Here is a 21367-nt window from a genome sequence, read left to right as displayed (position 1 = left end):
TTATAAATAAACCCAGGAATACATTTATAAACCCAAGGATAAATGTATAAATTTATCCTGGCTAAATAAATTTATAAATATATATTTATAGATATAAATTATAAATTTATAAATTTATAAATATATCCTGGCTTTACCTCTGGGTTTATCAATTTATAAATGTATAAACCCAGGGATAGATTTAGAAACCCAGAGATATCCTGGATTTATAAATTTATAAATGTATAAACCCAAGGATAAATTTATAAATTTATAAACCCAGGATACCACGAGGATGAGGAATTTTTTTCAGGCTGCAGACCTGGAAAAAAATTCAGAGGGAATGAGAAAAAAAATCCCAAAACAACCAAATAATGAGGAAAAAAATCAAGATTTTCCTTAAGTTCTGGGGGGATTCCAAGGGAGTGGTCCTGGAATGAGCAGAGGGAGCTTTGGACACACCTGGGGCCAACAGGCAACGTGGAAAAGGGTCTGAAAAAATCCCCAAAAAACCCAAAAAACCCCCAAAAAATAGTCCAAGGATGAGAGAAAATCCTGCTGAGGGCCCAGAATTCCCAGGGTGCTCCAACCCCCCCCTCAGGAAAGTTCCAGAATTTTCCATCTTCCGCCTGCCATGATTTTTGGAGCCCCAAGGATTCCATCCCAAACAGGGCAAAGAAAAATCTCTCGTGGCTGCAATTCCAATCTCCTGAAACGTGGGGGAAAATCCCCCCAAAAATATCAATTTTTATCCCAAAAAAATTTTTTTTTTTTTTCCAGAGGAGCCTATGAGGGAGATATAAAATCTCCTCTTTCTTACTGGAAAAAAAAAAAAACAAGCAAACAAATAAACAACCAAAAAAACCCAACATTTCCGCTACAAAAATCAAATCAAATAGCTCCCAAAAATTCCCAATTTATGCAATTCCACGGTGCAGGAGGAGAAATTCCTGGGAGGAGAATGCTTGGTGCTGTAAATCCCAAAATTCCTGCTACTCAGGGTGGGGTTTTGTTGGAATTTTCAGGAAATGTAGACCTCCAGCTGGGATGTTCTTGGCTTCTGGAAGGTTCTGGAAGGTTCTGGAATTTCTCAGACGGGTCAGAAAGTCCAACTCTCCTGCACTGGGCTGTCGGCAGGGTCGGGATTCGGGATTTGCCGGGTGGAATCTTCTCCCTTTAAACTCTTCCTGCAGACTGGACACGTGTCGTGCTGTGGGGAAATCAGAGATGTGATCCTGGATTTATTCCCACCTGGATGCTCAAAATTTTCAATTTCAGGGATTTATCCCCTCCCTGGATGCTCAAAATTTTCAATTTTAGGGATTTATCCCCCTCTGGATGCTCAGAATTTTCAGCTCCAAGGATTTATCCCCTCCTGGAGGCTCAGAAATTTCAATTTCAGGGATTTATCCCCTCCCTGGATGCTCAAAATTTTCAACTCCAGGGATTTATCCCCTCTGGATGCTGAGAATTTTCAACTTTCTGTGCTGAAAATCACCAAGCCACAAGGAAATGTCACATCTGACCTGAATCCGTGGAGGAAAATCCCCAAATTTTTTGGGAAGGCTGAGGTCAGTTTGAATAGAAGTGGGAAACATCAATGAAGTGTTTAAGGTTTTAAAATGCAGTCATAGAGAGAAGTTTTAGGAGAGTTTAGTTTAATTTTAGGAATTTTGTCACTTTCTTCTTCATGAGTTTGAGCAGTGTTATGTAATTAGCTAAAAAATTGCTCACTGTGGGCTTGGGGTGATTAGTTATTAGATTAAAAATAAATATAATTGAAGTGTCAATTCTTAATTGCACTGTTTAGCCTTAAAAGATCTTAGACAGAAAGTTAATTAGGGTTTAGTTGAATACTTCAAAACTCAACATACAATATATGTAATATATTATATTGAATGCATGTAATATAGATAACAATTAATAAACATCTGAGCCCAAACCCAAAATTCCGTCTCCTACACATACTAATCAAAAAAAAAGGATAAAAATATTATATTTATGGGGTTTTTTGGGTTTTTTTTTGGGATCTTACCAGCTCCAGCCAGGGCACGATGCAGCTGCTGTGGAAGACGTGGTTGCAGGGGAGCTGCCGGACCTGCTCGGCCACGGCGTAATCCTCCTTGCACACTGGGCACTCCAGGCCTGTGTCTGGGGAAAAGTGGGAATGAGGGGCAGGAAAAAAGGGATCTGCTCCTTGGGAGGCACTTCTGGAGGGTTTGCTGGGAGTGGGGTGGGAGGGAACACAGGGAGCTCATGAGGGATGGGAGGTGTGGGGTGGAGATGGAGAATGCAGGGAGAGAGGAATTCCTGGCAGGATCCATCCACAGAAAACCCTGCTGGGACCACGAGCTCATCCAGGGATCCAGGAATTCCTGCTGAGCTCTGGGCTCCACCCACAACCCCCAGGGAGCAGAAGGAATTCCCGATGTTCTCCGCACGTCGTCGTTAACAAAAACCAAACCAAAACCAAAGGAAGGTGTTTGGGTGCCTGCCACAACTTCCCAGCCTGGAACACGGGCTGAAGATCCCAATCCCATGGGAGATGGCTGAAATCCAACTCCTCCTCTCCCTTTTCCAAGCTTTTGATGTTGTCCTGGACACCACCAGGAGCTGAGCTCCTCTGGTGATCCCACCCAACTCGGATATTCCGAAATTTCGTGATTTCCAGCCTGCTTTGTGGGCTCAGACGTGTGGAATTCCAGCCGGTCCTCGGCTTCCCAGAAAGGAGGAGGACAGAAAACCACAGGATAAAAATATCCTGGGTGGAAGTGTCTGGTTTAAGCATAATGGTAACAGAGCAGCTGGGAGGGGGAGGGAAAAATCCATGGAGTTTTAATTGCAAAGCCAGGATTGCTCAGAGACATCCCCCTCAGGCCCCTGCTGGCAGATTTCCATGAGATTTCCAGAGCAGAGTGTTTGAAAGGGAAGAAGGGACGAGTTGAGAGCATAGACAGGGATTTGAGATGGGAAAATCATCATGGGGAGGGGAAAATCCTGATGGGGATGGGAAAACCATCATGGGGATGGGAAAATTGTAATTCTGATGGAAAGTCATCATGGGGATGGGGAAACCATCATGGGGATGGGAAACCACCATGGGATGGGGAAGAGTCAGAAGAGCACATTTCAGGACTCCCCAAACCCTCTGGAGAATGCCAGGATTCCAAAATTCCTGGGAGAAGGGAACACCAGCAAAGCTTGGGAGCTGCCAGCTTCCAGCACAATTCCAGGGGGACAAAGGGGAGCTTGGGATGTCCCCTGGATTTGGGGGGGATCCATCACCCACCAACTTGTTCCTGTGTCACCAGCACTGTTGGGAGCGAGGAGATCTTCTCCTTGTCTGCTGGAGGTGGTCCCGTGTTCTCCAGCTGCCCCAGGAGCTGTGGAGAGGGGAAAAATTCCAGGTTCAGGAGCAGGAGGGATGGAAGATGGATGATGGATGGATGGATGGATGGATGGATGATGGATGGATGGCTGGATGGATGGATGGATGGATGGATGGATGGATGATGGATGGATGGATGATGGATGGATGGACAATGGATGATGGATGGACAATGGACACTGGAGCTCTCACCCTTCTCCTGGCACAGGTGGCACTCACCTGGGTGACAATGGCGTCGAGGCCGCTCTGTCCCCACGCGTAATCGCCGGGGCTGGAGTGCAGCATCCCGCTCCTGCCAAGGGGAGAGGCCAGGAATTCCCCCCCAGTGCCAAAGCGGGCACAGCTTACTGGGAGTTACTGGTGGGGATCTGGGCTACTCACCAGGAGAAGGGGTGCTGGGAGCCAGGAAGGGCTGAGTTGGCAAAAAAGCCAGCAAAGATCTGCTGGATTATCCTGAGAAAGGAGGAGGAATATGGGAAGAAGAGTTAAGTGGTGGAAGAAAGGAATTCCTGCTTTTCCTCCCTCATTTTCCTCCAGTTCTCTCCCATCAACACTTACCCCATAACATCTTTAAACCATCCATCCATCCATCCATCCATCCATCCATCCATCCATCCATCCATCCATCCATCCATCCATCCATCCATCATCCATCCATCATCTATCATTCATCCATCCATCCATCATCCATCCATCCATCCATTCATCCATCCATCCATCATCCATCATCCATCCATCCATCCATCCATCCATCCATCCATCCATCATCCATCCATCCATCATCCATCCATCCATCCCCCATCCATCCATCCATCCATCATCCATCATCCATGCATCATCCATCCATCCATCCATCCATCCATCATCTATCATTCATCCATCCATCCATCATCCATCCATCCATCCATCCATTCATCCATCATCCATCCATCATCCATCCATCATCCATCCATCCATCATCCATCATCCATCCATCATCCATCCATCATCCATCATCCATCCATCCATCCATCCATCATCCATCCATCATCCATCCATCCATCATCCATCCATCCATCCATCCATCCCCCATCCATCATCCATCCATCCATCATCCAATTTTCCACACAACTCCAAACCATCCAGACCTCCTAAAATCCCTCAAACCTCCCTAAAAATGCATTTTTTTTTTTTCTGCTTTTCCAGCAGGCCTCACTCACCCCTCGATGGCCGGCGATCGATCCGGGCGGGAGCTGCCGCGGGCCCGGTACCTCCGCGGCATCGGCAGCCGTGGGGGACGCCCGGGACCCCAAAACTCGTTTGGGGGACCCCTCTCCACCTCCCTGCTCTCTCCATCCAAGGAGCTGCTGCTCAGGAAGGGTCGGAAATCCGGGAAGAACATGGTGTGATCCAGGTGGTCCCAAAGCTGGGGAGAAGGAAGATCTTGGTGACCCCAAGAATGTCCAAGTTTGGTTTCCCAGCCAAGGAACAACTCTGAATGTGGAGGATCAGCTTCTCGAGGTTGTTTGTTTTTCCTTTTCTGGAACATTCTTTGTCTGACCTGCAGGTTGGCCATGGCATTGTGTCTGCCCTCTAGGGCATTTTATACTAAAATTTACACATTTTATACTAAAATTTAAAAATTTTATACTAAATTTACACATTTTATACAAAAACTTACAGATTTTATATTAAAGTTTCACATTTCATACTAAAATTTATGCATTATATACTAAAATTTACACATTTTATACTAAAATTTTCAGATTTTATACTAAAATTTCTGGCCCAGGATTTCCTGCAAATTTGGATTTGAAAATGGATTTGGATTCTGGAAAATCTGGGAGCAGGGAGAGAGGTCCTGATCCTCCCACAAATCCCAGGATTTGCCAGCACCAGGCTCTTCCCTGAATCCAAATGGCAATTTTAATTCTCCTGGAAACTGCCCCAAATCCTGCAAACTCCCAGGAAAAAGAGGAAAAAAAAGCAGGAAAAGAAGTTTAAAAAAAGCAGAAAATTGAGGGGAAAAAGCAGGAAAAAGAGGGGAAAAAAGCAGGAAAATTAGGGGAAAAAAAGCAGGAAAATGAGAGGAAAAAAAGCAGGAAGAAAAGCAGGAAAATGAGGGAAAAAAAAGCAGGAAAATTAGGGAAAAAAGCAGGAAAAAAATCAGGAAAACTCACCTCTGAGAATTGTGAGGAGGGGCTGTTGTCCAGGGAATTGCTGTCAAAAAAACTGGAAGAAAAGGAAATTTAGGGCAAAGATCACGCTTAAAATCCCTCCCTGTGCTTCCCAAATTTTCCCAATTTTTTTTTCTGAAATCTTCCCAGAGAAGGTAAAAAAAAAAAAAAAAAAAAAAGGAGGAAAAATGGTTAAAAAAAAAAAGGAAGGAAAAAATTATAAAGGAGAAAAAAATACTAAAAAAGGTAAAAAAAATAAAGACAAACACAGAAAATAATGGAAAGGAGATTTTTCCTCCTAAATATGAAAAAGAATAAGAAAAAATCAAAAAAGGTAAAAAAAAGGCAAACATAAAAAATAATGAGAGCATTTTTTCCCTGATTCGCCTTGTTAATTGTTTGGATTTCCTGTACCTGGAATCATCAGTGACTTCCTCGATGAAACCAGACTCACAACGGGGGCAGGTGTATTCCTGGGAAAACAAAAAAAACCTGGAATTAGTCACAAAATCCTTGGAAATCTCAAAAAAAAATCCTCCCCTTCAGGAAGATTCCCAAACAACACCAAAAAAAATTCCAAAAATCCCTTAAAATTTGGGGGAAAATGCAGAAGTCTGGAAGAAATTTCTGTCCAAAAAGATTTTTCCCTGCTCCCATTCCCAGTTTTGGCCCAGATTGGAGGAAAAAAAACCCCAAAAATTCAAAAAAACCTCTCAGGGATCTGGGAAGATCCTGCAGTCCAGGATTCTGGAATGATCCTTTTCCCTCAGGAATGGACATTCCTGCAGTCCAGGGCTCTGGAATTATCCTTTATCCTCAGGAACACGGCATGCCTCCCATCCAGGGCTATGGAATTATCCTTTTCCATCAGGAAAATTCCTCCCATCCAGGGCTCTGGAATTATCCTTTTCCATCAGGAATGGACAGTCCTGCAGTCCAGGGCTCTGGAATGATCCTTTTCCCTCAGGAACGGGACATCCCTGCAGTTGTGGCCTCTGGAATGATCCTTTTCCCTCATGAATGGACATTCCTCCCATCCAGGGCTCTGGAATTATCCTTTATCCTCAGGAACGGGACATTCCTGCAGTTCTGGCCTCTGGAATGATCCTTTCCCTCAGGAACGGGACAATCCTCCCGTCCCTTTCCACACCGGCCACATTTCACCCGTTCCGTGTGGGAACAACTTCGGGGGGCCCGGAGGTCGCCCCTTCCTCAGGGACTCCAGGAGCCATTGAGGGGATCCTCCCCGGCACCTCAGGGCTCCCCCTCAGCGACCCTCCCTTCCCGCGGCTCACCGGCAGCTTGGGGCTGACCTCTCCCTTGCAGCTGTGGCAGAAGAACCGGTGCTGCTGCACCGCCGCCGCCGCCTCCGCCATCTTCCCTCACGGCCTCCTCTGCCGTCACTCCTCCGGGAGCAGCGAGCGCAGCCCAGAGCGGCCCCGCACTTCCGGTCAACTCGTCTGCTCCGCCCGCGGCCAAGCAAAGCGCGGCGGGGCGGGCTAGAGCGGCCCCAGCGGGGCGGGCAGCGGCGTGGCGCCCCCTGGTGGTGGCGTCTCAATAGGGGAGGCGGGCAGCGGTGGCGGAAGTGATGTACAGGAAGTGGAGGCGGCGCGGAGCCGTTGTCATGGTGACGGTGATGGCGGCCGTGATGGTGATGGCGGCCTAGGCCGCGCCTGGCGGTGAGGGCGGAGGGGGCACCGGGAAACCGGGACGGGGCGAGGATCCCACCCGTGGGAGGGCACGGAAAGGGAAATTCTACCTGGGGAGCGGCTGATTCTCCCCCCCGGGAGGGGATCCGCAGCGGGGTCAGCCATGTCTCCTCTCTCTCCCCTCAGCCGTTCTTTCTCCTTTCCTTTCCTCTTTCTCCTTTCCTCTCGCGTTCCGTTCCGTTCCTTGGATTTACCGGAGCCGCCGGGATGACTCAAGCGGAGCTCCGGCTCTGCTCCCTCCTGCTGCGGGAGAATTTTGGCGAAATTGTGGAAAAAGTTGGGAATTCTCTACTCCGGACCGGCCCGCGGCCGTTGCGGTTGCTGGTGGGGGACACGGGGCTGCTGCCGGATCAGGTAAGGGAGAAAGGGTTTAAATTTAAAAAAGAATTAAAATAATTGCATGTTATTGGAAATTAAGAAGAAATTATTCGAAATTAATATGAATTTTAAAATTAATTTGTGATTAATAAGAAATGATTTGTAATTATTTGAAGTTGATATGTGGTTTAAAATGAATTTGAAATTAATATGGGTTTATTCCTATGAAAAGGGACAGGGTTGTTCCCATTAAAAGGGATGGGGTTATTCCCATTATTCCCATTAAAAGGTACAGGGTAATTCCTATTATTTCTATTAAAAGGTAATTTCCATTAAAAGGCACAGGGTAATTTCCATTATTCCCGCTGAAAGGGACGGGGTAATTCCCATTATTCCCACTAGAAGGGACCAGTTAATTCCCATTAAAAGGAATGGGGTAATTCCCATTATTCCCATTAAAAGGGATGGGTAATTCCCACTATTTCCACTAAAAGGAGCAGTTTATTCCCACAAATGGCAATACCATTCCCACGGTTTATTCCCATGAAAAGTGATGGGGTAATTCCCATTATTCCCATGAAAAGGGATGGGGTATTTCCCGTTATTCCCATTAAAAGGGATGGGGTAATTCCCATTAAAAGGCACAGGATCATTCCCATTAAAAGGCATGGGGTAATTCCTATTATTTCCATTAAAAGGCATTTTGTAATTCCCATTATTTTCATTAAAGGGGTTGGGGTTATTCCCATTAAATGCACAGGGTGATTCCCATTATTCCCATTAAAAGGGATGGGGTAATTCCCATTAAAAGCCACGGGGTAATTCCCATAATTCCCATTATTCCCACCAAAAGGGACTGGTTAGTTTCCATTAAAAGGGATGGGGTAATTCCTGTTATTCCCATTAAAAGGGACGGGGTAATTCCCATTATTCCTATTAAAAGGGATGGGGTCATTCCCATTATTCCCACTAGAAGGGACCGGTTAATTCCCATTAAAAGGGATGAGGTAATTCCCATTAAAAGGGACGGGGTAATTCCCATTAAAAGGCACAGGGTTATTCCCATTGTTCCCATTATTCCCACTAGAAGGGACAGGGTAATTCCCATTATTCCCACTAGAAGGGACCGGTTAATTCCCATTAAAAAGGATGGGGTAATTCCCATTAAAATGGACGGGGTAATCCCCATAATTTCCACAAAAAGCCACGGCGTAATTCCCACTACTCCCACTAAAAGGAACGCTTTATCCGCGCGAGTGGCACCGCCATTCCCACGGTTTATTCCCATGAAAAGCTGGGCATTCCCTCCCTGCCCGCAGGTGAAGAAGGCGCTGTGCGTGCTCCTGCAGCACGGGCTGGCGCGCTACGCGCCGCAGCCGCGGGGCCCGGTGGAGTACGAGGCGCGGAGCCGGCGCGTCCTGCGCCTCCTGCGCTACCCCCGCTACATCTACACGGCCAAGACGCTCTACGGCGACCCCGGCGAGCTGCTGGTGGAGGAGCTGCTGCTCCACGGACACCTCCCCATGAGCGCCGCCGTGGCCAGGGTGGCCGAGCGCCTCACCGAGACCATGGAAGGTGAGAGGGAAGCTCCTTCCTCAATAAAAATGGGATTTGGGACGAGGTTTAGTTGGCGAGCGGGATTGGAGGCACTGTAGGATGTTGGAGAACTGGTGGAGGGATTTCTGCTCCATGGGCACCTCCCCATGAGTGATGCCATGGTCAGGGTGGCCAAGCACCTCACCGAGACCATGGAAGGTGAGAGGGAAGCTCCTTCCTCAATAAAAATGGGATTTGGGAATGGTGGATGGGATCACAGGTACTCTACGGTGTTTTTTGGAGACATGGTAGAGGAACTACTGGTGGTCCATGGGCACCTCCCCATGAGCTCTGCCGTGGCCAGGGTGGCCGAGCGCCTCACCGAGACCATGGAAGGTGGGAATGTGTCTCTCCTCCCTCCTCATCCCCAGCACCACCCAACATGTCCTTCCTCATCCTCAGCCCCACTCAAGGTGTCCATCTTCATCCTCAGCACCACCCAACGTGTCCTTCCTCATCCCCAGCACCACCCAACGTGTTCCTCCTGACCCTCAGCCCCACTCAAGGTGTCCATCTTCATCCTCAGCACCACCCACTGTGTCCTTCTTCATCCTCAGCACCACTCAAGGTGTCCCTCCTGACCCTCAGCCCCACCCAACGTGTCCCTCCTCATCCTCAGCACCACCCAACGTGTCCATCTTCATCTTCCTCACCACCCAAGGTGTCCCTCCTGACCCTCAGCCCCACCGAAGGTGTACCTCCTCATCCTCGTCACAACCCAACGTGTCCCTCCTCATCCCCAGCACCACCCAACATGTCCTTCCTCATCCTCCTCACCACCCAACATGTCCCTCCTCATCCCCAGCACCACCCAACGTGTCCCTCCTCATCCTCAGCACCACCCAACGTGTCCCTCCTCATCCTCAGCTCCACCCAACGTGTCCATCTTCATCCTCCTCACCACCCAAAGTGTCCATCTTCATCCTCCTCGCCACCCAACGTGTCCCTCCTGACCCTCAGCCCTAACCAACGTGTCCCTCCTCATCCTCAGCCCCACCCCAGTTGTTTCTCTTCATCCCCAGCACCACTCAAGGTGTCCCTCCTCATCCTCCTCACCACCCAACGTGTCCCTCCTCATCCTCCTCACCACCCAACGTGTCCATCTTCATCTTCCTCACCACCCAAGGTGTCCCTCCTGACCCTCAGCCCCAACCAACGTGTCCCTCCTCATCCCCAGCCCCACCCTGAGTGTCCCTCCTGACCCTCAGCCCCACCCCAGGTGTTTCTCCTCCCTCCAGACGGGAAGTCCATGGATGTCAGCGAGGTCTCGGCCACTTTCGTGCGCCTGGCCGACACCCACTTCATCCAGCGCTGCCCCGCGCCCCCCGTGCTGCCCCCCGAGGTGCCCCCCGACGCCAGGGTGCCGCCGCCTGCCCCGGCCAGCGAGGACAAGGACAGGTTCCTCGTGCCGCGCCTCGGCCTCGGCGGTGAGACACAGCCCCGGCTTTGTAAAAATCCGTTTAATTTTAAACATCGATTTAAATTATTTGTTATGTCGAAATGATTCGTAAAAACTCTAATTGTTGCATTTTTAAAAATTAGAATTAAAAATAAATTTTAAAAATTGAAATTATTACATTTTTTAAAATTAGAATCGAAGTTAAATTTTAAAAATTAAAATTATTATATTTTTTTAAATTATCTTTAAACTTTAAACTTCATTTTTAAACTTTTCAGTATACTTTTATAGATAATTTATGTATAGTTTATATATAATTTTATATAATTTATGTATAATTTTTATATAATTTAAGTATCATTTATATATAATTTTTATAATTTCTGCATTACTTATATATTGTTTATATGTAGTTGTGTATAATTTATATATAATTTTATGTCTTCATATCTAGTTTTATACAATTTTTATATACTTTTATATTTTTATATATAATTTTATATCATATATTGTCTATATGTCATTTACATATTATATATCATTTATATATAATTTTATGTTATATATATTTTTTATAATTTCTGTTGTTTATATATAATTTATGTACTTGTATACAATTTATATATAATTTATATATGCTTTCTATATAATTTTAGTATCACTTGTATATAATTTATACATACAAATTTAATATACTTTCTATATAATTATTGTACAACTTAAATACCATTTTTATGTCAGTTCATAAACTTTACATATATAATTTTGGGTTTTCAGGCAAAGGGAAGAGGAGACACTCGTGTGATGAGGAAGAGGAGGGCGAGCACAGAGCCAAAAGGCAGAAGCAGGAGGGAGGAAGCTCCGAGGTCCTGGGATCCAAATTCCCAAAATTCTGGGGAAACTTTTCCTTGTTTTTTATGGCTCTTTTTCCTCATTTTTATGTCTCTTTATCCTCATTTCTTGAGGCTTTTTTTCCTCATTTTCAAGGCTCTTTTTCCTCATTTTTGTGGCTTTTTCCTTTTTTTTTCTGCCTCCCATCCCTCATTTTGTGCCTCTTTTTCCTCATTTTTCAAGACTCCTTTTCCTCATTTTCCCCTCCCTTTTCCTGGCTCTTTTTCCTCATTTTTGTGGCTTTTCCCTCATTTTTCCTGGCACTTTTTCCTCATTTTTTGCCTTTTTTTTTCCCCCAGCCTCCCCCAGATGATGGAATTTACTGGCAGGTGAACCTGGAACGTTTCCACCAACATTTCCGAGACCAGGCTCTGGTCAGTGCCGTGGCCAGCAGGATGGACCAGGTGTGTGCTCCCACCCTAATTCCTGAGTTTCCCTCTCTAATTCCTGCTTTTCCTCTCTAATTCCTCCTTTTCCCACCCTAATTCCTCATTTTCCCTCTCTAATTCCTGTTTTTCCCACACAGACCAGCAGTGAGGTGGTGAGGACGATGCTTCGCATGAGCGAGGTGACCACGGCCTCGGGCGCCTCCCACACTCAGCCCCTCTCCTCCAATGAGGTGGGTCCAAAATTCCCCAAAATAAGCCCAAAAATACCCCAAAACCAGCCCAGAAACCACCCCAAAAATAACCCTGAAAATACCCCAAAAAACATCCCAAAAGCAGCCCAAAACATTCCTAAAGCATCCCAAAACCCGCCCCAAAACCACCCCAAAATAACCTCAAATCTCTCCCCAAAAACATCCCAAAAAACACCCCTAAAATACCCCAAAATAACCCCAAATCCCTCCCAAAAATACCCCAAAAACCACCACAAAAATACCACAAAATAGCCCCAAAAAACACCCCAGAAACCACCCCAAAATAAACCCAAATCCCTCCTTGAAAATACCCAAAAAAAACACACAAAAAGCACCTCAAAAACCAGCTCAAAAAATTCCAAAAACATCCCCAAACCCACCCCAAAATAACCCCAAAAACATCCCCAAACCCACCCCAAAATAACCCCAAAAACATCCCAAAACCCACCCCAAAAATAACCCAAAAACCACCCCAAAAATGACCCAAAATCCCTCCCCAAAAATACCCAAAAAAAATCCCAAAATCCATCCCAGCCCTTGGCATCCCTTCCCATTCCTGCTTTTGTTTGTGTTTTGTGTTTTTAACCTTTTTTCTATGTTTTTTACCTTTATTTCTGTGGTTTTTACCTTTTTTCTGCCGTTTTTCAGATTTTCAGGTCTCTCCCTGCCGGGTACAACATTAGCAAAGCCGTGCTGGATCAATACTTGGCGCTGCTGGCCGATGATCCGGTGAGATTTTCCCATTTATATAAAAATATAAGATATAAACATATAAATATAATAATAAAATATAATATATAAAAATAATATTTAAAAAATAAATATAATATAGAAAGTATTTGTATATTATATATAAATATATAATATATTATACTATAATATATAAATATATATTATATAAATATAATGTATAATACATACATAGATAAATATATAATATATAAATAATATATAAATGTAATTTATATAATATATTATATATATAAATAATAGAATATGTAAATAAAATAATATATATTATTATATCATATTGTTAATTATATTATATTGTAATATATAATAATATATTATTATAATGAATATTGTAATATATATTACAATATTTTGGTTTGTATTGTAATATATTGTAATATATTGTAATATAATGTAATATAATGTAATATAATGTAATATAATGTAATATAAATATATAATATAATGTAATGTAATAATATATAATATATGTTAAATTATATTAATTGTATTACATTACACTATATTATATATTAAAGATTTTTTGTTTCCTGAAATCTTTCTCTTTCCACTCCAAATTTTAAGGAAAAATAATTTTTTAAAGGAAAATTCCACATTTTCTGTGTCCTCTGTCCCTGCAGCTGGAGTTCGTGGGGAAGGCAGGGGACAGTGGAGGGGGCACCTACACTGTCAGTATCTTTTGGGGGAGTTTGGGGAATTTGGGGATGATTTTGGGCAGATTTGGGGGATATTTTGTGGGGAATTTGGAGGATTTTGGGGGGGATTTAGGGATGATTTTGGAGGAATATTGGGGAATTCTGGGTGATTTGGGGCAGATTTGGGTGATTTTGGGGTGATTTTCAGGGCATCTTTTGTTGATTTGGGGGGGATTTTCAGGGGATGTTGGGATTTTTGGGGTGATTTTTGGCCAGATTTGAGGTGAAGATTTTTGGTCTGATTTGGGGGATTATTGGGTGATTTTTGGGGTGGATTTTTTTCCGGAATTCTCCTTGACCTCAACCCCTGCAGACCTGCACAAGGCCCTGGTGTCCCTGGCCACGGCCACGCTGGAATCCATCGTGGAGGAGAGGTGAGGGGAGGGCACCTGGAGTCCCCCCAGCCCCTCCCCACCTCCCTCCCTCACCCCCCTCCCCCTGCCCAGGTTCGGCTCCCGCTGCGCCCGAATTTTCCGGCTGTTGCTGCGCAAGAAGCACCTGGAGCAGAAGCAGGTGGAGGACTTCGCCATGATCCCGGCCAAGGAGGCCAAGGACATGCTCTACAGGATGCTCTCCGAGAACCTGGTGGCACTGCAGGTGAGGGGTGCCAGGCATTGCCCAGGTGGGATGGGCGCTGCCGGGCGCTTCCGAGTGATCCCGCCTGGAATTTGGGCACAGGGAACTCGTGGACACTCCTGGAGAAGGAGGTACTGCCATTTGGTTGCCACCATCCTTCCATAGGAGCTGATTCCCAGCTCTGGGATCTCAGAAATTGCCCAGGTGTGATGGGCACTGCTGGGCACTTCCGAGTGATCCCACCTGGAATTTGGGCATGAGGAACCATCTGGGGAGGGATCACAGGTTCCTCCTTGGAGAAGGAGATACTTCCATTTGGTTCCCACCATCCTTTGCCCTTCCCAGCTCTGGGATCCCAGAGATTGCCCAGGTGACAGCTGGTCAGGTGGTGGGAACTGCTGGGCACTTCCGAGTGATCCCACCTGGAATTTGGGCACAGGGAAATCGTGGACACTCCTGGAGAAGGAGATACTTCCATTTGGTTGCTACCATCCTTCCACAGGAGATGATTCCCAGGAGATTCCCAGCTCTAGGATCTCAGAGATTGTCCAGGTGTGACAGCTGGCCAAGTGATGGATATTTCTGGGCACTTCCAAGTGATCCCACCTGGAATTTGGGCATGGGGAACCATCTGGGGAGGGATCACAGGTTCCTCCTTGGAGAAGGAGACACTTCCATTTGGTTGCCACCATCCTTTGTCCTTCCCCAGGAGATTCCCAAGACTCCTGACCACGCTCCCTCCCGCACCTTTTACCTGTACACGGTGAACGTGATGGCCGCTGCTCGGATGCTGCTCCACAGGTGCTACCAGGTGAATCCCAAGGACCTTCTGGGCCCCCAGGACCACAAATCCTTCTCCATCCATGAGGAATTTCCAGGGAATCCAGGCCCTGCTGCAGGGAACCGTTGCAGCCCCCATGTCCAGATGTCACCATCCTGGTGACCGTCCTCCCCCTGTCCCCCTGCTGGGTTTTTGGGAGTGGAGGGTCCCTTGGTGTCCCCCCAGCACACCTGGGCAGGGGTGTCACCTGGTTCCTGTCCTTCTGGAGCTCCTTCCTGCTCCAGGGTCCAGGTGTCACAGTCCCCTCCCTGGTGGTGGCACAGGGGTGGCAGTGACTGTGCATGTGTCCCACCACGGGGTTCTTCAGTGCTCCCCAGCACTTCCGTGCTGGGTACTCACCTGTTCTTCACCTGTTCTTCACCTGTTCTTCACCTGTTCCTTCACCTGCTCCTTCACCTGTTCTTCACCTGTTCTTCACCTGTCCTTCACCTGTTCCTCACCTGTTCTTCACCTGTTCTTCACCTGTTCTTCACCTGTTCTTCACCTGTTCCTCACCTGTTCCTCACCTGTTCCTTCACCTGCTCCTTCACCTGTTCTTCACCTGTTCTTCACTTGTTCTTCACCTGTCCTCCACCTGTTCCTCCACCTGTTCCTCCACCTGTTCCTTCACCTGTTCCTTCACCTGCTTCTTCACCTGCTTCTTCACCTGTTCTTCACCTGTTCCTCCACCTGTCCTTCACCTGTTCCTCCCCTTGTTTCTTCACCTGTTCTTCACCTGTTCTTCACCTGTTCCTTCACCTGTTCTTCACCTGCTCCTTCACCTGTTCCTCCACCTGTTCCTCACCTGTTCCTTCACCTGTTCCTCACCTGCTCCTTCACCTGTTCCTCCACCTGTTCCTCACCTGTTCCTTCACCTGTTCTTCACCTGCTCCTTCACCTGTTCTTCACCTGTTCTTCACCTGTTCTTCACCTGTTCTTCACCTGTTTCTTCACCTGCTCCTTCACCTGTTCCTTCACCTGTTCCTCCCCTTGTTCCTTCACCTGTCCTTCACCTGTTCCTCACCTGTCCCTCCCCCAGAGCGTGGCCAACCTGATGGAGCGAAGACACCACGAGATGCGGGAGAACAAGTGAGCTCCATGGGCCGGGGGTGGTGGCCACCAGAGAGCCACCGGTGCCACGTCCCCACGCGCCCACCGCTCCCTCCTAGGAGGCTCCTGGAGAAGTCACAGCGCGTGGAGGCCATCCTGGCCTCCATGCAGGCCACGGGGGCCGAGGCGGCGCAGCTGCACGAGGTGGAGGAGATGATCACGGGTCCCGAGAGGCAGCAGCTGGAGAACCTCAAACGCAACGTCAACAAGTGAGGGGCGGTTGGGGACCTTGTGGGGGTTGGGGACCTTGTGGGGGTTGGGGACCTTGTGGGGGTTGGGGACCTTGTGGGGGTTGGGGACCTCGTGAGGGGTTGGGGACCTCGTGGGGGGTTGGGGACCTCGTGGGGGGTTGGGGACCTCATCAAGGTTTGGGGACCTCATGAGGGGTTGGGGACAGGGGTTGGGGACCTCATCAAGGGTTGGAGACCTTGTCAAGGGTTGGGGATCTCGTGGGGGCTTGGGGACCTCATGGGGGGCTTAGGGACCTTGTGGTGGGTTGGGGACAGGGGTTGGGAACCTCATTGAGGGTTGGGGACCTCGTCAAGGGTTGGGGACTTCATGGCAGGGTTGAGGACAGGGATTGGGGACCTCGTGGGGTGTTGGGGACAGGGGTTGGGGACCTCGTTGAGGGTTGGGGACCTTGTCAGGGGTTGGGGACCTCATGGGGGGTTAGGGACCTCATGGGGGGCTTGGGGACCTTGTGGTGGGTTGGGGACCTCATCAAGGGTTGGGGACCTCATCAAGGGTTGGGGACAGGGGTTGGGGACCTCGTTGAGGGTTGGGGACCTCGTCAAGGGTTGGGGACCTCGTCAAGGGTTGGGGACCTCATGGGGGGGTTGGGGACAGGGATTGGGGACCTTGTGGGGAGGTTGGGGACAGGGGTTGGGGACCTCATCAAGGGTTGGGGACCTCATCAAGGGTTGGGGACCTCATGAGGTGTTGGGGACAGGGGTTGGGAACCTCGTTGAGGGTTGGGGACCTTGTCAGGGGTTGGGGACCTCGTGGGGCGTTGGGGACCTCATCAAGGGTTGGGGACCTCATGGGGGGCTTGGGGACCTCGTGGGGGGTTGGGGACAGGGGCTGGGGACCTCGTGGGGGGCTTGGGGACCTCGTGGGGGGCTGCCCGTCCCCGTGTGTCCCCCAGGATCGACGCCAGCGAGAACCAGGTGGATGAGACCATCTTTGTGCTGGAGGCGTTCATCGAGAGCACCATGAAGAGGCCGTGAGGGGACAGGGACAGGGACAAGGGGGGGGACAGGGACAGGGACGGGACAGGGAGCAGCTGCCTCTGCCCACGGGGCTCGTGCTGCTGAGGAGAGTAAAGGAACGGTTGGTGAAGGGCCTGCGTGTCAGCTGGGCACGGGGACACACAGGGACACGGGGACAGACACAGGGACACGGGGACACAGGACACTGTGGTCCCCTCTCCCACGAGTGACCGAGGGTGACGCTGTCCCCAGTGTGCTCTGTCTGTCCTGGCAGCTTCACCTGGGAGCAATCCCTGAATGGATGGAATTTTGGAGCTGGAATCCAGATTTGGGCCAGGTTTAGGGTTTGGGACCAGGTTTAGGGTTTAGGGTTTGGGCCAGGTTTGGGGTTTAGGTTTTGGGCCATGTTTTGGATTTGGGCCAGGTTTAGGGTTTAGGGTTTGGGCCATGTTTAAGGTTTGGGTTTGGGCCAGGTTTAGGGTTTTGGGTCATGTTTAGGGTTTTGGGCCAGGTTTAGGATTCAGGATTTGGGCCAGGTTTAGGGTTTTGGGTCATGTTTAGGGTTTTGGGCCAGGTTTAGGATTCAGGATTTGGGCCAGGTCTAGGGTTTTGGGTCATGTTTAGGGTTTTGGGTCATGTTTAGGGTTTTGGGCCAGGTTTAGGATTCAGGATTTGGGCCAGGTTTAGGGTTTTGGGTCATGTTTAGGGTTTTGGGCCAGGTTTAGGATTCAGGATTTGGGCCAGGTTTAGGGTTTTGGGTCATGTTTAGGGTTTTGGGCCAGGTTTAGGATTCAGGATTTGGGCCAGGTTTAGGGTTTAGGGTTTGGGCCATGTTTAAGGTTTGGGTTTGGGCCAGGTTTAGGGTTTAGGGTTTGGGCCAGGTTTAGGGGTTTGGGTCATGTTTAGGGTTTTGGGCCAGGTTTAGGATTCAGGATTTGGGCCAGGTTTAGGGTTTTGGGTCATGTTTAGGGTTTTGGGTCATGTTTAGGATTCAGGATTTGGGTCAGGTTTAGGGTTCAGGGTTGGGCCAGGTTTAGGGCTTAGGGTTTGGGCCAGGTTTAGGGTTTTGGGTCATGTTTAGGGTTTTGGGCCAGGTTTAGGATTCAGGATTTGGGCCAGGTTTAGGGTTTTGGGTCATGTTTAGGGTTTTGGGCCAGGTTTAGGATTCAGGGTTGGGCCAGGTTTAGGGCTTAGGGTTTGGGCCAGGTTTAGGGTTTTTGGTCATGTTTAGGGTTTTGGGTCATGTTTAGGATTCAGGATTTGGGCCAGGTTTAGGATTCAGGATTTGGGCCAGGTTTAGGGTTCAGGGTTGGGCCAGGTTTAGGGTTCAGGATTTGGGCCAGGTTCAGGGTTTTGGGTCATGTTTAGGGTTTTGGGCCAGGTTTAGGGTTTTTGCCAGGTTTAGGATTATGTGCATGGTGGCTCTGGAAGAAACTCAAGATTCTTTGCTAAATCCCACACGACATCACGCACAGAAAGAGAACTTGTGCATATCAGTGAAAATACTGAAAACTTGGAAAATGTAAGAAAACGTTTTCTATGTGAAGGAAATAAAAATAATTCATGAATTGGAGGAATTTGCAGTGAATTGTGGAGGGGGATTTGGGGTAGGGATTTTGGTGGGTTTTGGGGGGATTTTTATATGATTTTGGAGTGGATTTGGGGGTTTTTAATGGGATTTTGGTGGGATTTTGGGGTCTCAAAATCTGGCAGGGCTGGGGAGGTGGGGTTTGGGCACCGGGAGGGAACCGGGCGGCAAAATTCAAATTTTCCATCCAAATCTGGCATTTCCAGGGGTAAAAAATCCAAAATTTTCTATTTCCGGGGTAAAAAAATCCGATTTTTCCGTTTCCAGGGGTAAAAAACTCCGATTTTTCCATTTCCAGGGGTAAAAATTCCCGATTTTCCCCACGGGGGTCAGGAGCTCTTCATCTGCAGGGTCTCGTAGGTCTCCTGGTGGTCGGGGCTGAGACCCTGTGGGGGGTCCAGGAGGGTTTTGGGGTGTGTGGGGGGGTCTGTGCCACCCCCCCCACCGATTGTCACCCCCACAGTGTCCCCCCCACATTGTCACCCCTAAATTGTCACCTCCCCAGTGTCACCCTGTCAGTCATTCTTTAGGGGAAGGGGAGCACCCCAACTCCAAACACCCCAAACCTCACCCCATTAATGGGGGTGGACACCCCAAATCTGACACCCAATAATGTGGGAACACCCCAAATCTCGGCCCCATAACTGGTTCTTTAGGGGAGGGGGGACACCCCAAATCCCAACCACCCCAAATCTCACCCCATAAATGAGGGGAACACCCCAAATCTCAGCCCATTAATGGGGGGGGTCACCTCAAATCTTATCCCTTTAAATGGGGGGGACACCCCAAATCTCACCCCATTAATGAAGGGGGACACCCCAAATCCCAGCCCATCAATATCCAGGGGTCACCCCCAAACCCCCCCAAAAAAATCTGGGTGGGGGTCCCCAAAATCTGCCCCCGCCCCCCCACGTGACTCACAGCATAAACGGCCTCTTCCTCCTTCTGCCGGGAACAGAAAGCGAAAGGAGATTTTGGGGGGCTGGAGGGGGGGCACAGCCAGACACCCCCATCCCCTACACCCCCCCCGCACCCCAAAATCCCCCCAAAATCCCCCCAAAATCCCCCCCCCTTTACCTGCCCAGCCGCTCTCTGCAGTCGCCAATTCACGAACTGGGGAGGGGGGAGAGAAAACCAAAAATGAGGGAAAAAAAGGGGAAAATGGGTAAAAAAAAGTGGGGGGAGGAGGGAGGGGATGTTTGGGGGGACCCCCCCCCCCCAAAAAAAAAAAGGGGGTTCGTGGGGCTCACCCTGAGGCGGATGTAGAGGCCGGTGAGGATGAGGCTGTAGAGGAAGAGCACCGCGTCCAGCACGTAGCAGATTTCGGGCTCGGCCAGGGCCCCTGCGGGGTTTTGGGGCGATTTGGGGGGATTTTGGGGCGATTTTGAGGGGCTTTGGGGTATTTCGGGGAGATTTTGGGGCGATTTTGAGGGGGTTTGGGGCGATTTTGGGGGCTTTTGGGGTGATTTTGCAGCGATTTTGAGGGGGTTTGGGGCGATTTTGGGGGCTTTTGGGGGGGTTTTGGAGCGGTTTGGGGAGATTTTGCAGGGTTTTGGGGCAATTTTGGGGGATTTTGGGGGAATTTTGGGGGTTTTGGGGACCCCCCGGCTCTGTGTGTCACCCCGCAGGTGGCACCGATGGCGCCTTGGGTGGCATCAGAGCCCCTCCCGTGACCCCCCCTGGGTGCCCCCCCCAAACCCGGGAGAACCTCGGGGGTCCCTGGGGTACCCCAAAAGTCAAGGGAGCAGGGAAGGGGATGTAGCACATCACCAGGACCCCAAATTCCTGTGATCCCAAATCCCCGTGACCCCAAATCCCTGTGACCCCAAATCCCTGTGACCCCAAACCTCCCGGACACCCCAAATCCCCTAAACCCCCCCAAACCATCTAAACCCCCCCCAAATACCCCCGGACACCCCAAACTCCCCCAGTTCCCCCGGACACCCCAAACCGCCTGCACACCCCAAACCCCCTAAACTCCCCCAAATTTCCCCAAACACCCCAAATCCCCTAAACTGCCCCAAACCCCCCGGACACCCCAAACCCCCTAAACTCCCTCAAATTTCCCCAAACCCCCTAAACTCCCCCAAACACCCCAAATGCCTGGGACACCCCAAACCCCCCCCAAACCCCCCAGACACCCCAAATCCCCTAAACATCCCCAAACCCCTAAACCCCACAAAATCCCCAGACACCCTGAATCACCCCAAACCCCCCAGACACCCCAAATCCCCTAAACCCCCCCAAATCCCCTAAACCGCCCCAAAACCCTTGGACACCCCAAATCCCCTAAACCCCCCAAACCCCCCCGTGCCCACCTGCGGCCAGGCCGGGCACCCCCAGCAGGACGAGGACGAGCAGGGGCCCCGCTGTCCCCAATGTCCCCATTGTCCCCTCGGTGTCCCCCCGCTGCCAGCAGTGACCGCGGCCCCTCCCCCACTTCCCCAGTGCCACCTCCCTTCCGCTGTCCCCAAGTGTCACCCGCGGCCACCAACGTCCGGCCGCTCCCCCAGAGCCCCCCCAAAAATCCCCGCGGGACGG

General features: G+C 49.2%; 3 protein-coding genes across 6 annotated transcripts; 1 reads left to right on the top strand and 2 right to left on the bottom strand.

Moving 5' to 3' along the window:
- Positions 1-351: 351 nt before the first annotated feature.
- RNF115 (ring finger protein 115) lies at positions 352-6977 on the bottom strand. Of its 2 annotated transcripts, none has more exons than XM_030291361.4 (9): positions 6837-6977; positions 5938-5996; positions 5527-5578; positions 4567-4772; positions 3749-3820; positions 3587-3659; positions 3269-3362; positions 2015-2130; positions 352-1189 (listed from the first exon to the last, which is right to left on the bottom strand). In XM_030291361.4, exons 1-9 carry the CDS (start codon positions 6897-6899, stop codon positions 1079-1081), a joined length of 846 nt encoding a protein of 281 aa, XP_030147221.1. In that variant the 5' UTR covers positions 6900-6977; the 3' UTR covers positions 352-1078. The 2 variants fall into 2 exon arrangements, with proteins under 2 accessions (XP_030147221.1, XP_030147220.1); XM_030291360.4 differs by having other exon boundaries at positions 6819-6976.
- A 133-nt stretch (positions 6978-7110) lies between these two features.
- On the top strand, positions 7111-18811 carry POLR3C (RNA polymerase III subunit C). Of its 3 annotated transcripts, XM_072918439.1 has the most exons (19): positions 7111-7202; positions 7359-7586; positions 8870-9125; positions 10385-10573; positions 11323-11411; positions 11736-11840; positions 11963-12055; positions 12725-12805; positions 13450-13501; positions 13838-13898; positions 13971-14121; positions 14810-14911; positions 15960-16009; positions 16090-16239; positions 17175-17619; positions 17712-17837; positions 17895-18020; positions 18120-18395; positions 18445-18811. In XM_072918439.1, the coding sequence occupies exons 2-15, from the start codon at positions 7440-7442 to the stop codon at positions 17254-17256; spliced, it is 1608 nt and encodes a 535-aa protein (XP_072774540.1). In that variant the 5' UTR covers positions 7111-7202; positions 7359-7439; the 3' UTR covers positions 17257-17619; positions 17712-17837; positions 17895-18020; positions 18120-18395; positions 18445-18811. The 3 variants fall into 3 exon arrangements, with proteins under 3 accessions (XP_072774540.1, XP_072774541.1, XP_072774542.1); XM_072918440.1 differs by lacking the exons at positions 17712-17837; positions 17895-18020; positions 18120-18395 and having other exon boundaries at positions 17175-17662; positions 18620-18811; XM_072918441.1 differs by lacking the exons at positions 17712-17837; positions 17895-18020; positions 18445-18811 and having other exon boundaries at positions 17175-17644; positions 18358-18376.
- On the bottom strand, positions 18757-21297 carry FCER1G (Fc epsilon receptor Ig). Its single transcript, XM_041721139.2, has 5 exons — positions 21145-21297; positions 20077-20168; positions 19904-19939; positions 19748-19771; positions 18757-19212 (listed from the first exon to the last, which is right to left on the bottom strand). Exons 1-5 carry the CDS (start codon positions 21212-21214, stop codon positions 19156-19158), a joined length of 279 nt encoding a protein of 92 aa, XP_041577073.2. The 5' UTR covers positions 21215-21297; the 3' UTR covers positions 18757-19155.
- Positions 21298-21367: the final 70 nt, after the last annotated feature.

This window comes from Taeniopygia guttata, chromosome 25 (genome assembly GCF_048771995.1).
Source record: "Taeniopygia guttata chromosome 25, bTaeGut7.mat, whole genome shotgun sequence".
Taxonomy (NCBI): Eukaryota; Metazoa; Chordata; class Aves; order Passeriformes; family Estrildidae; genus Taeniopygia; species Taeniopygia guttata.
This window is presented reverse-complemented; position numbering and strand designations above follow the sequence as displayed.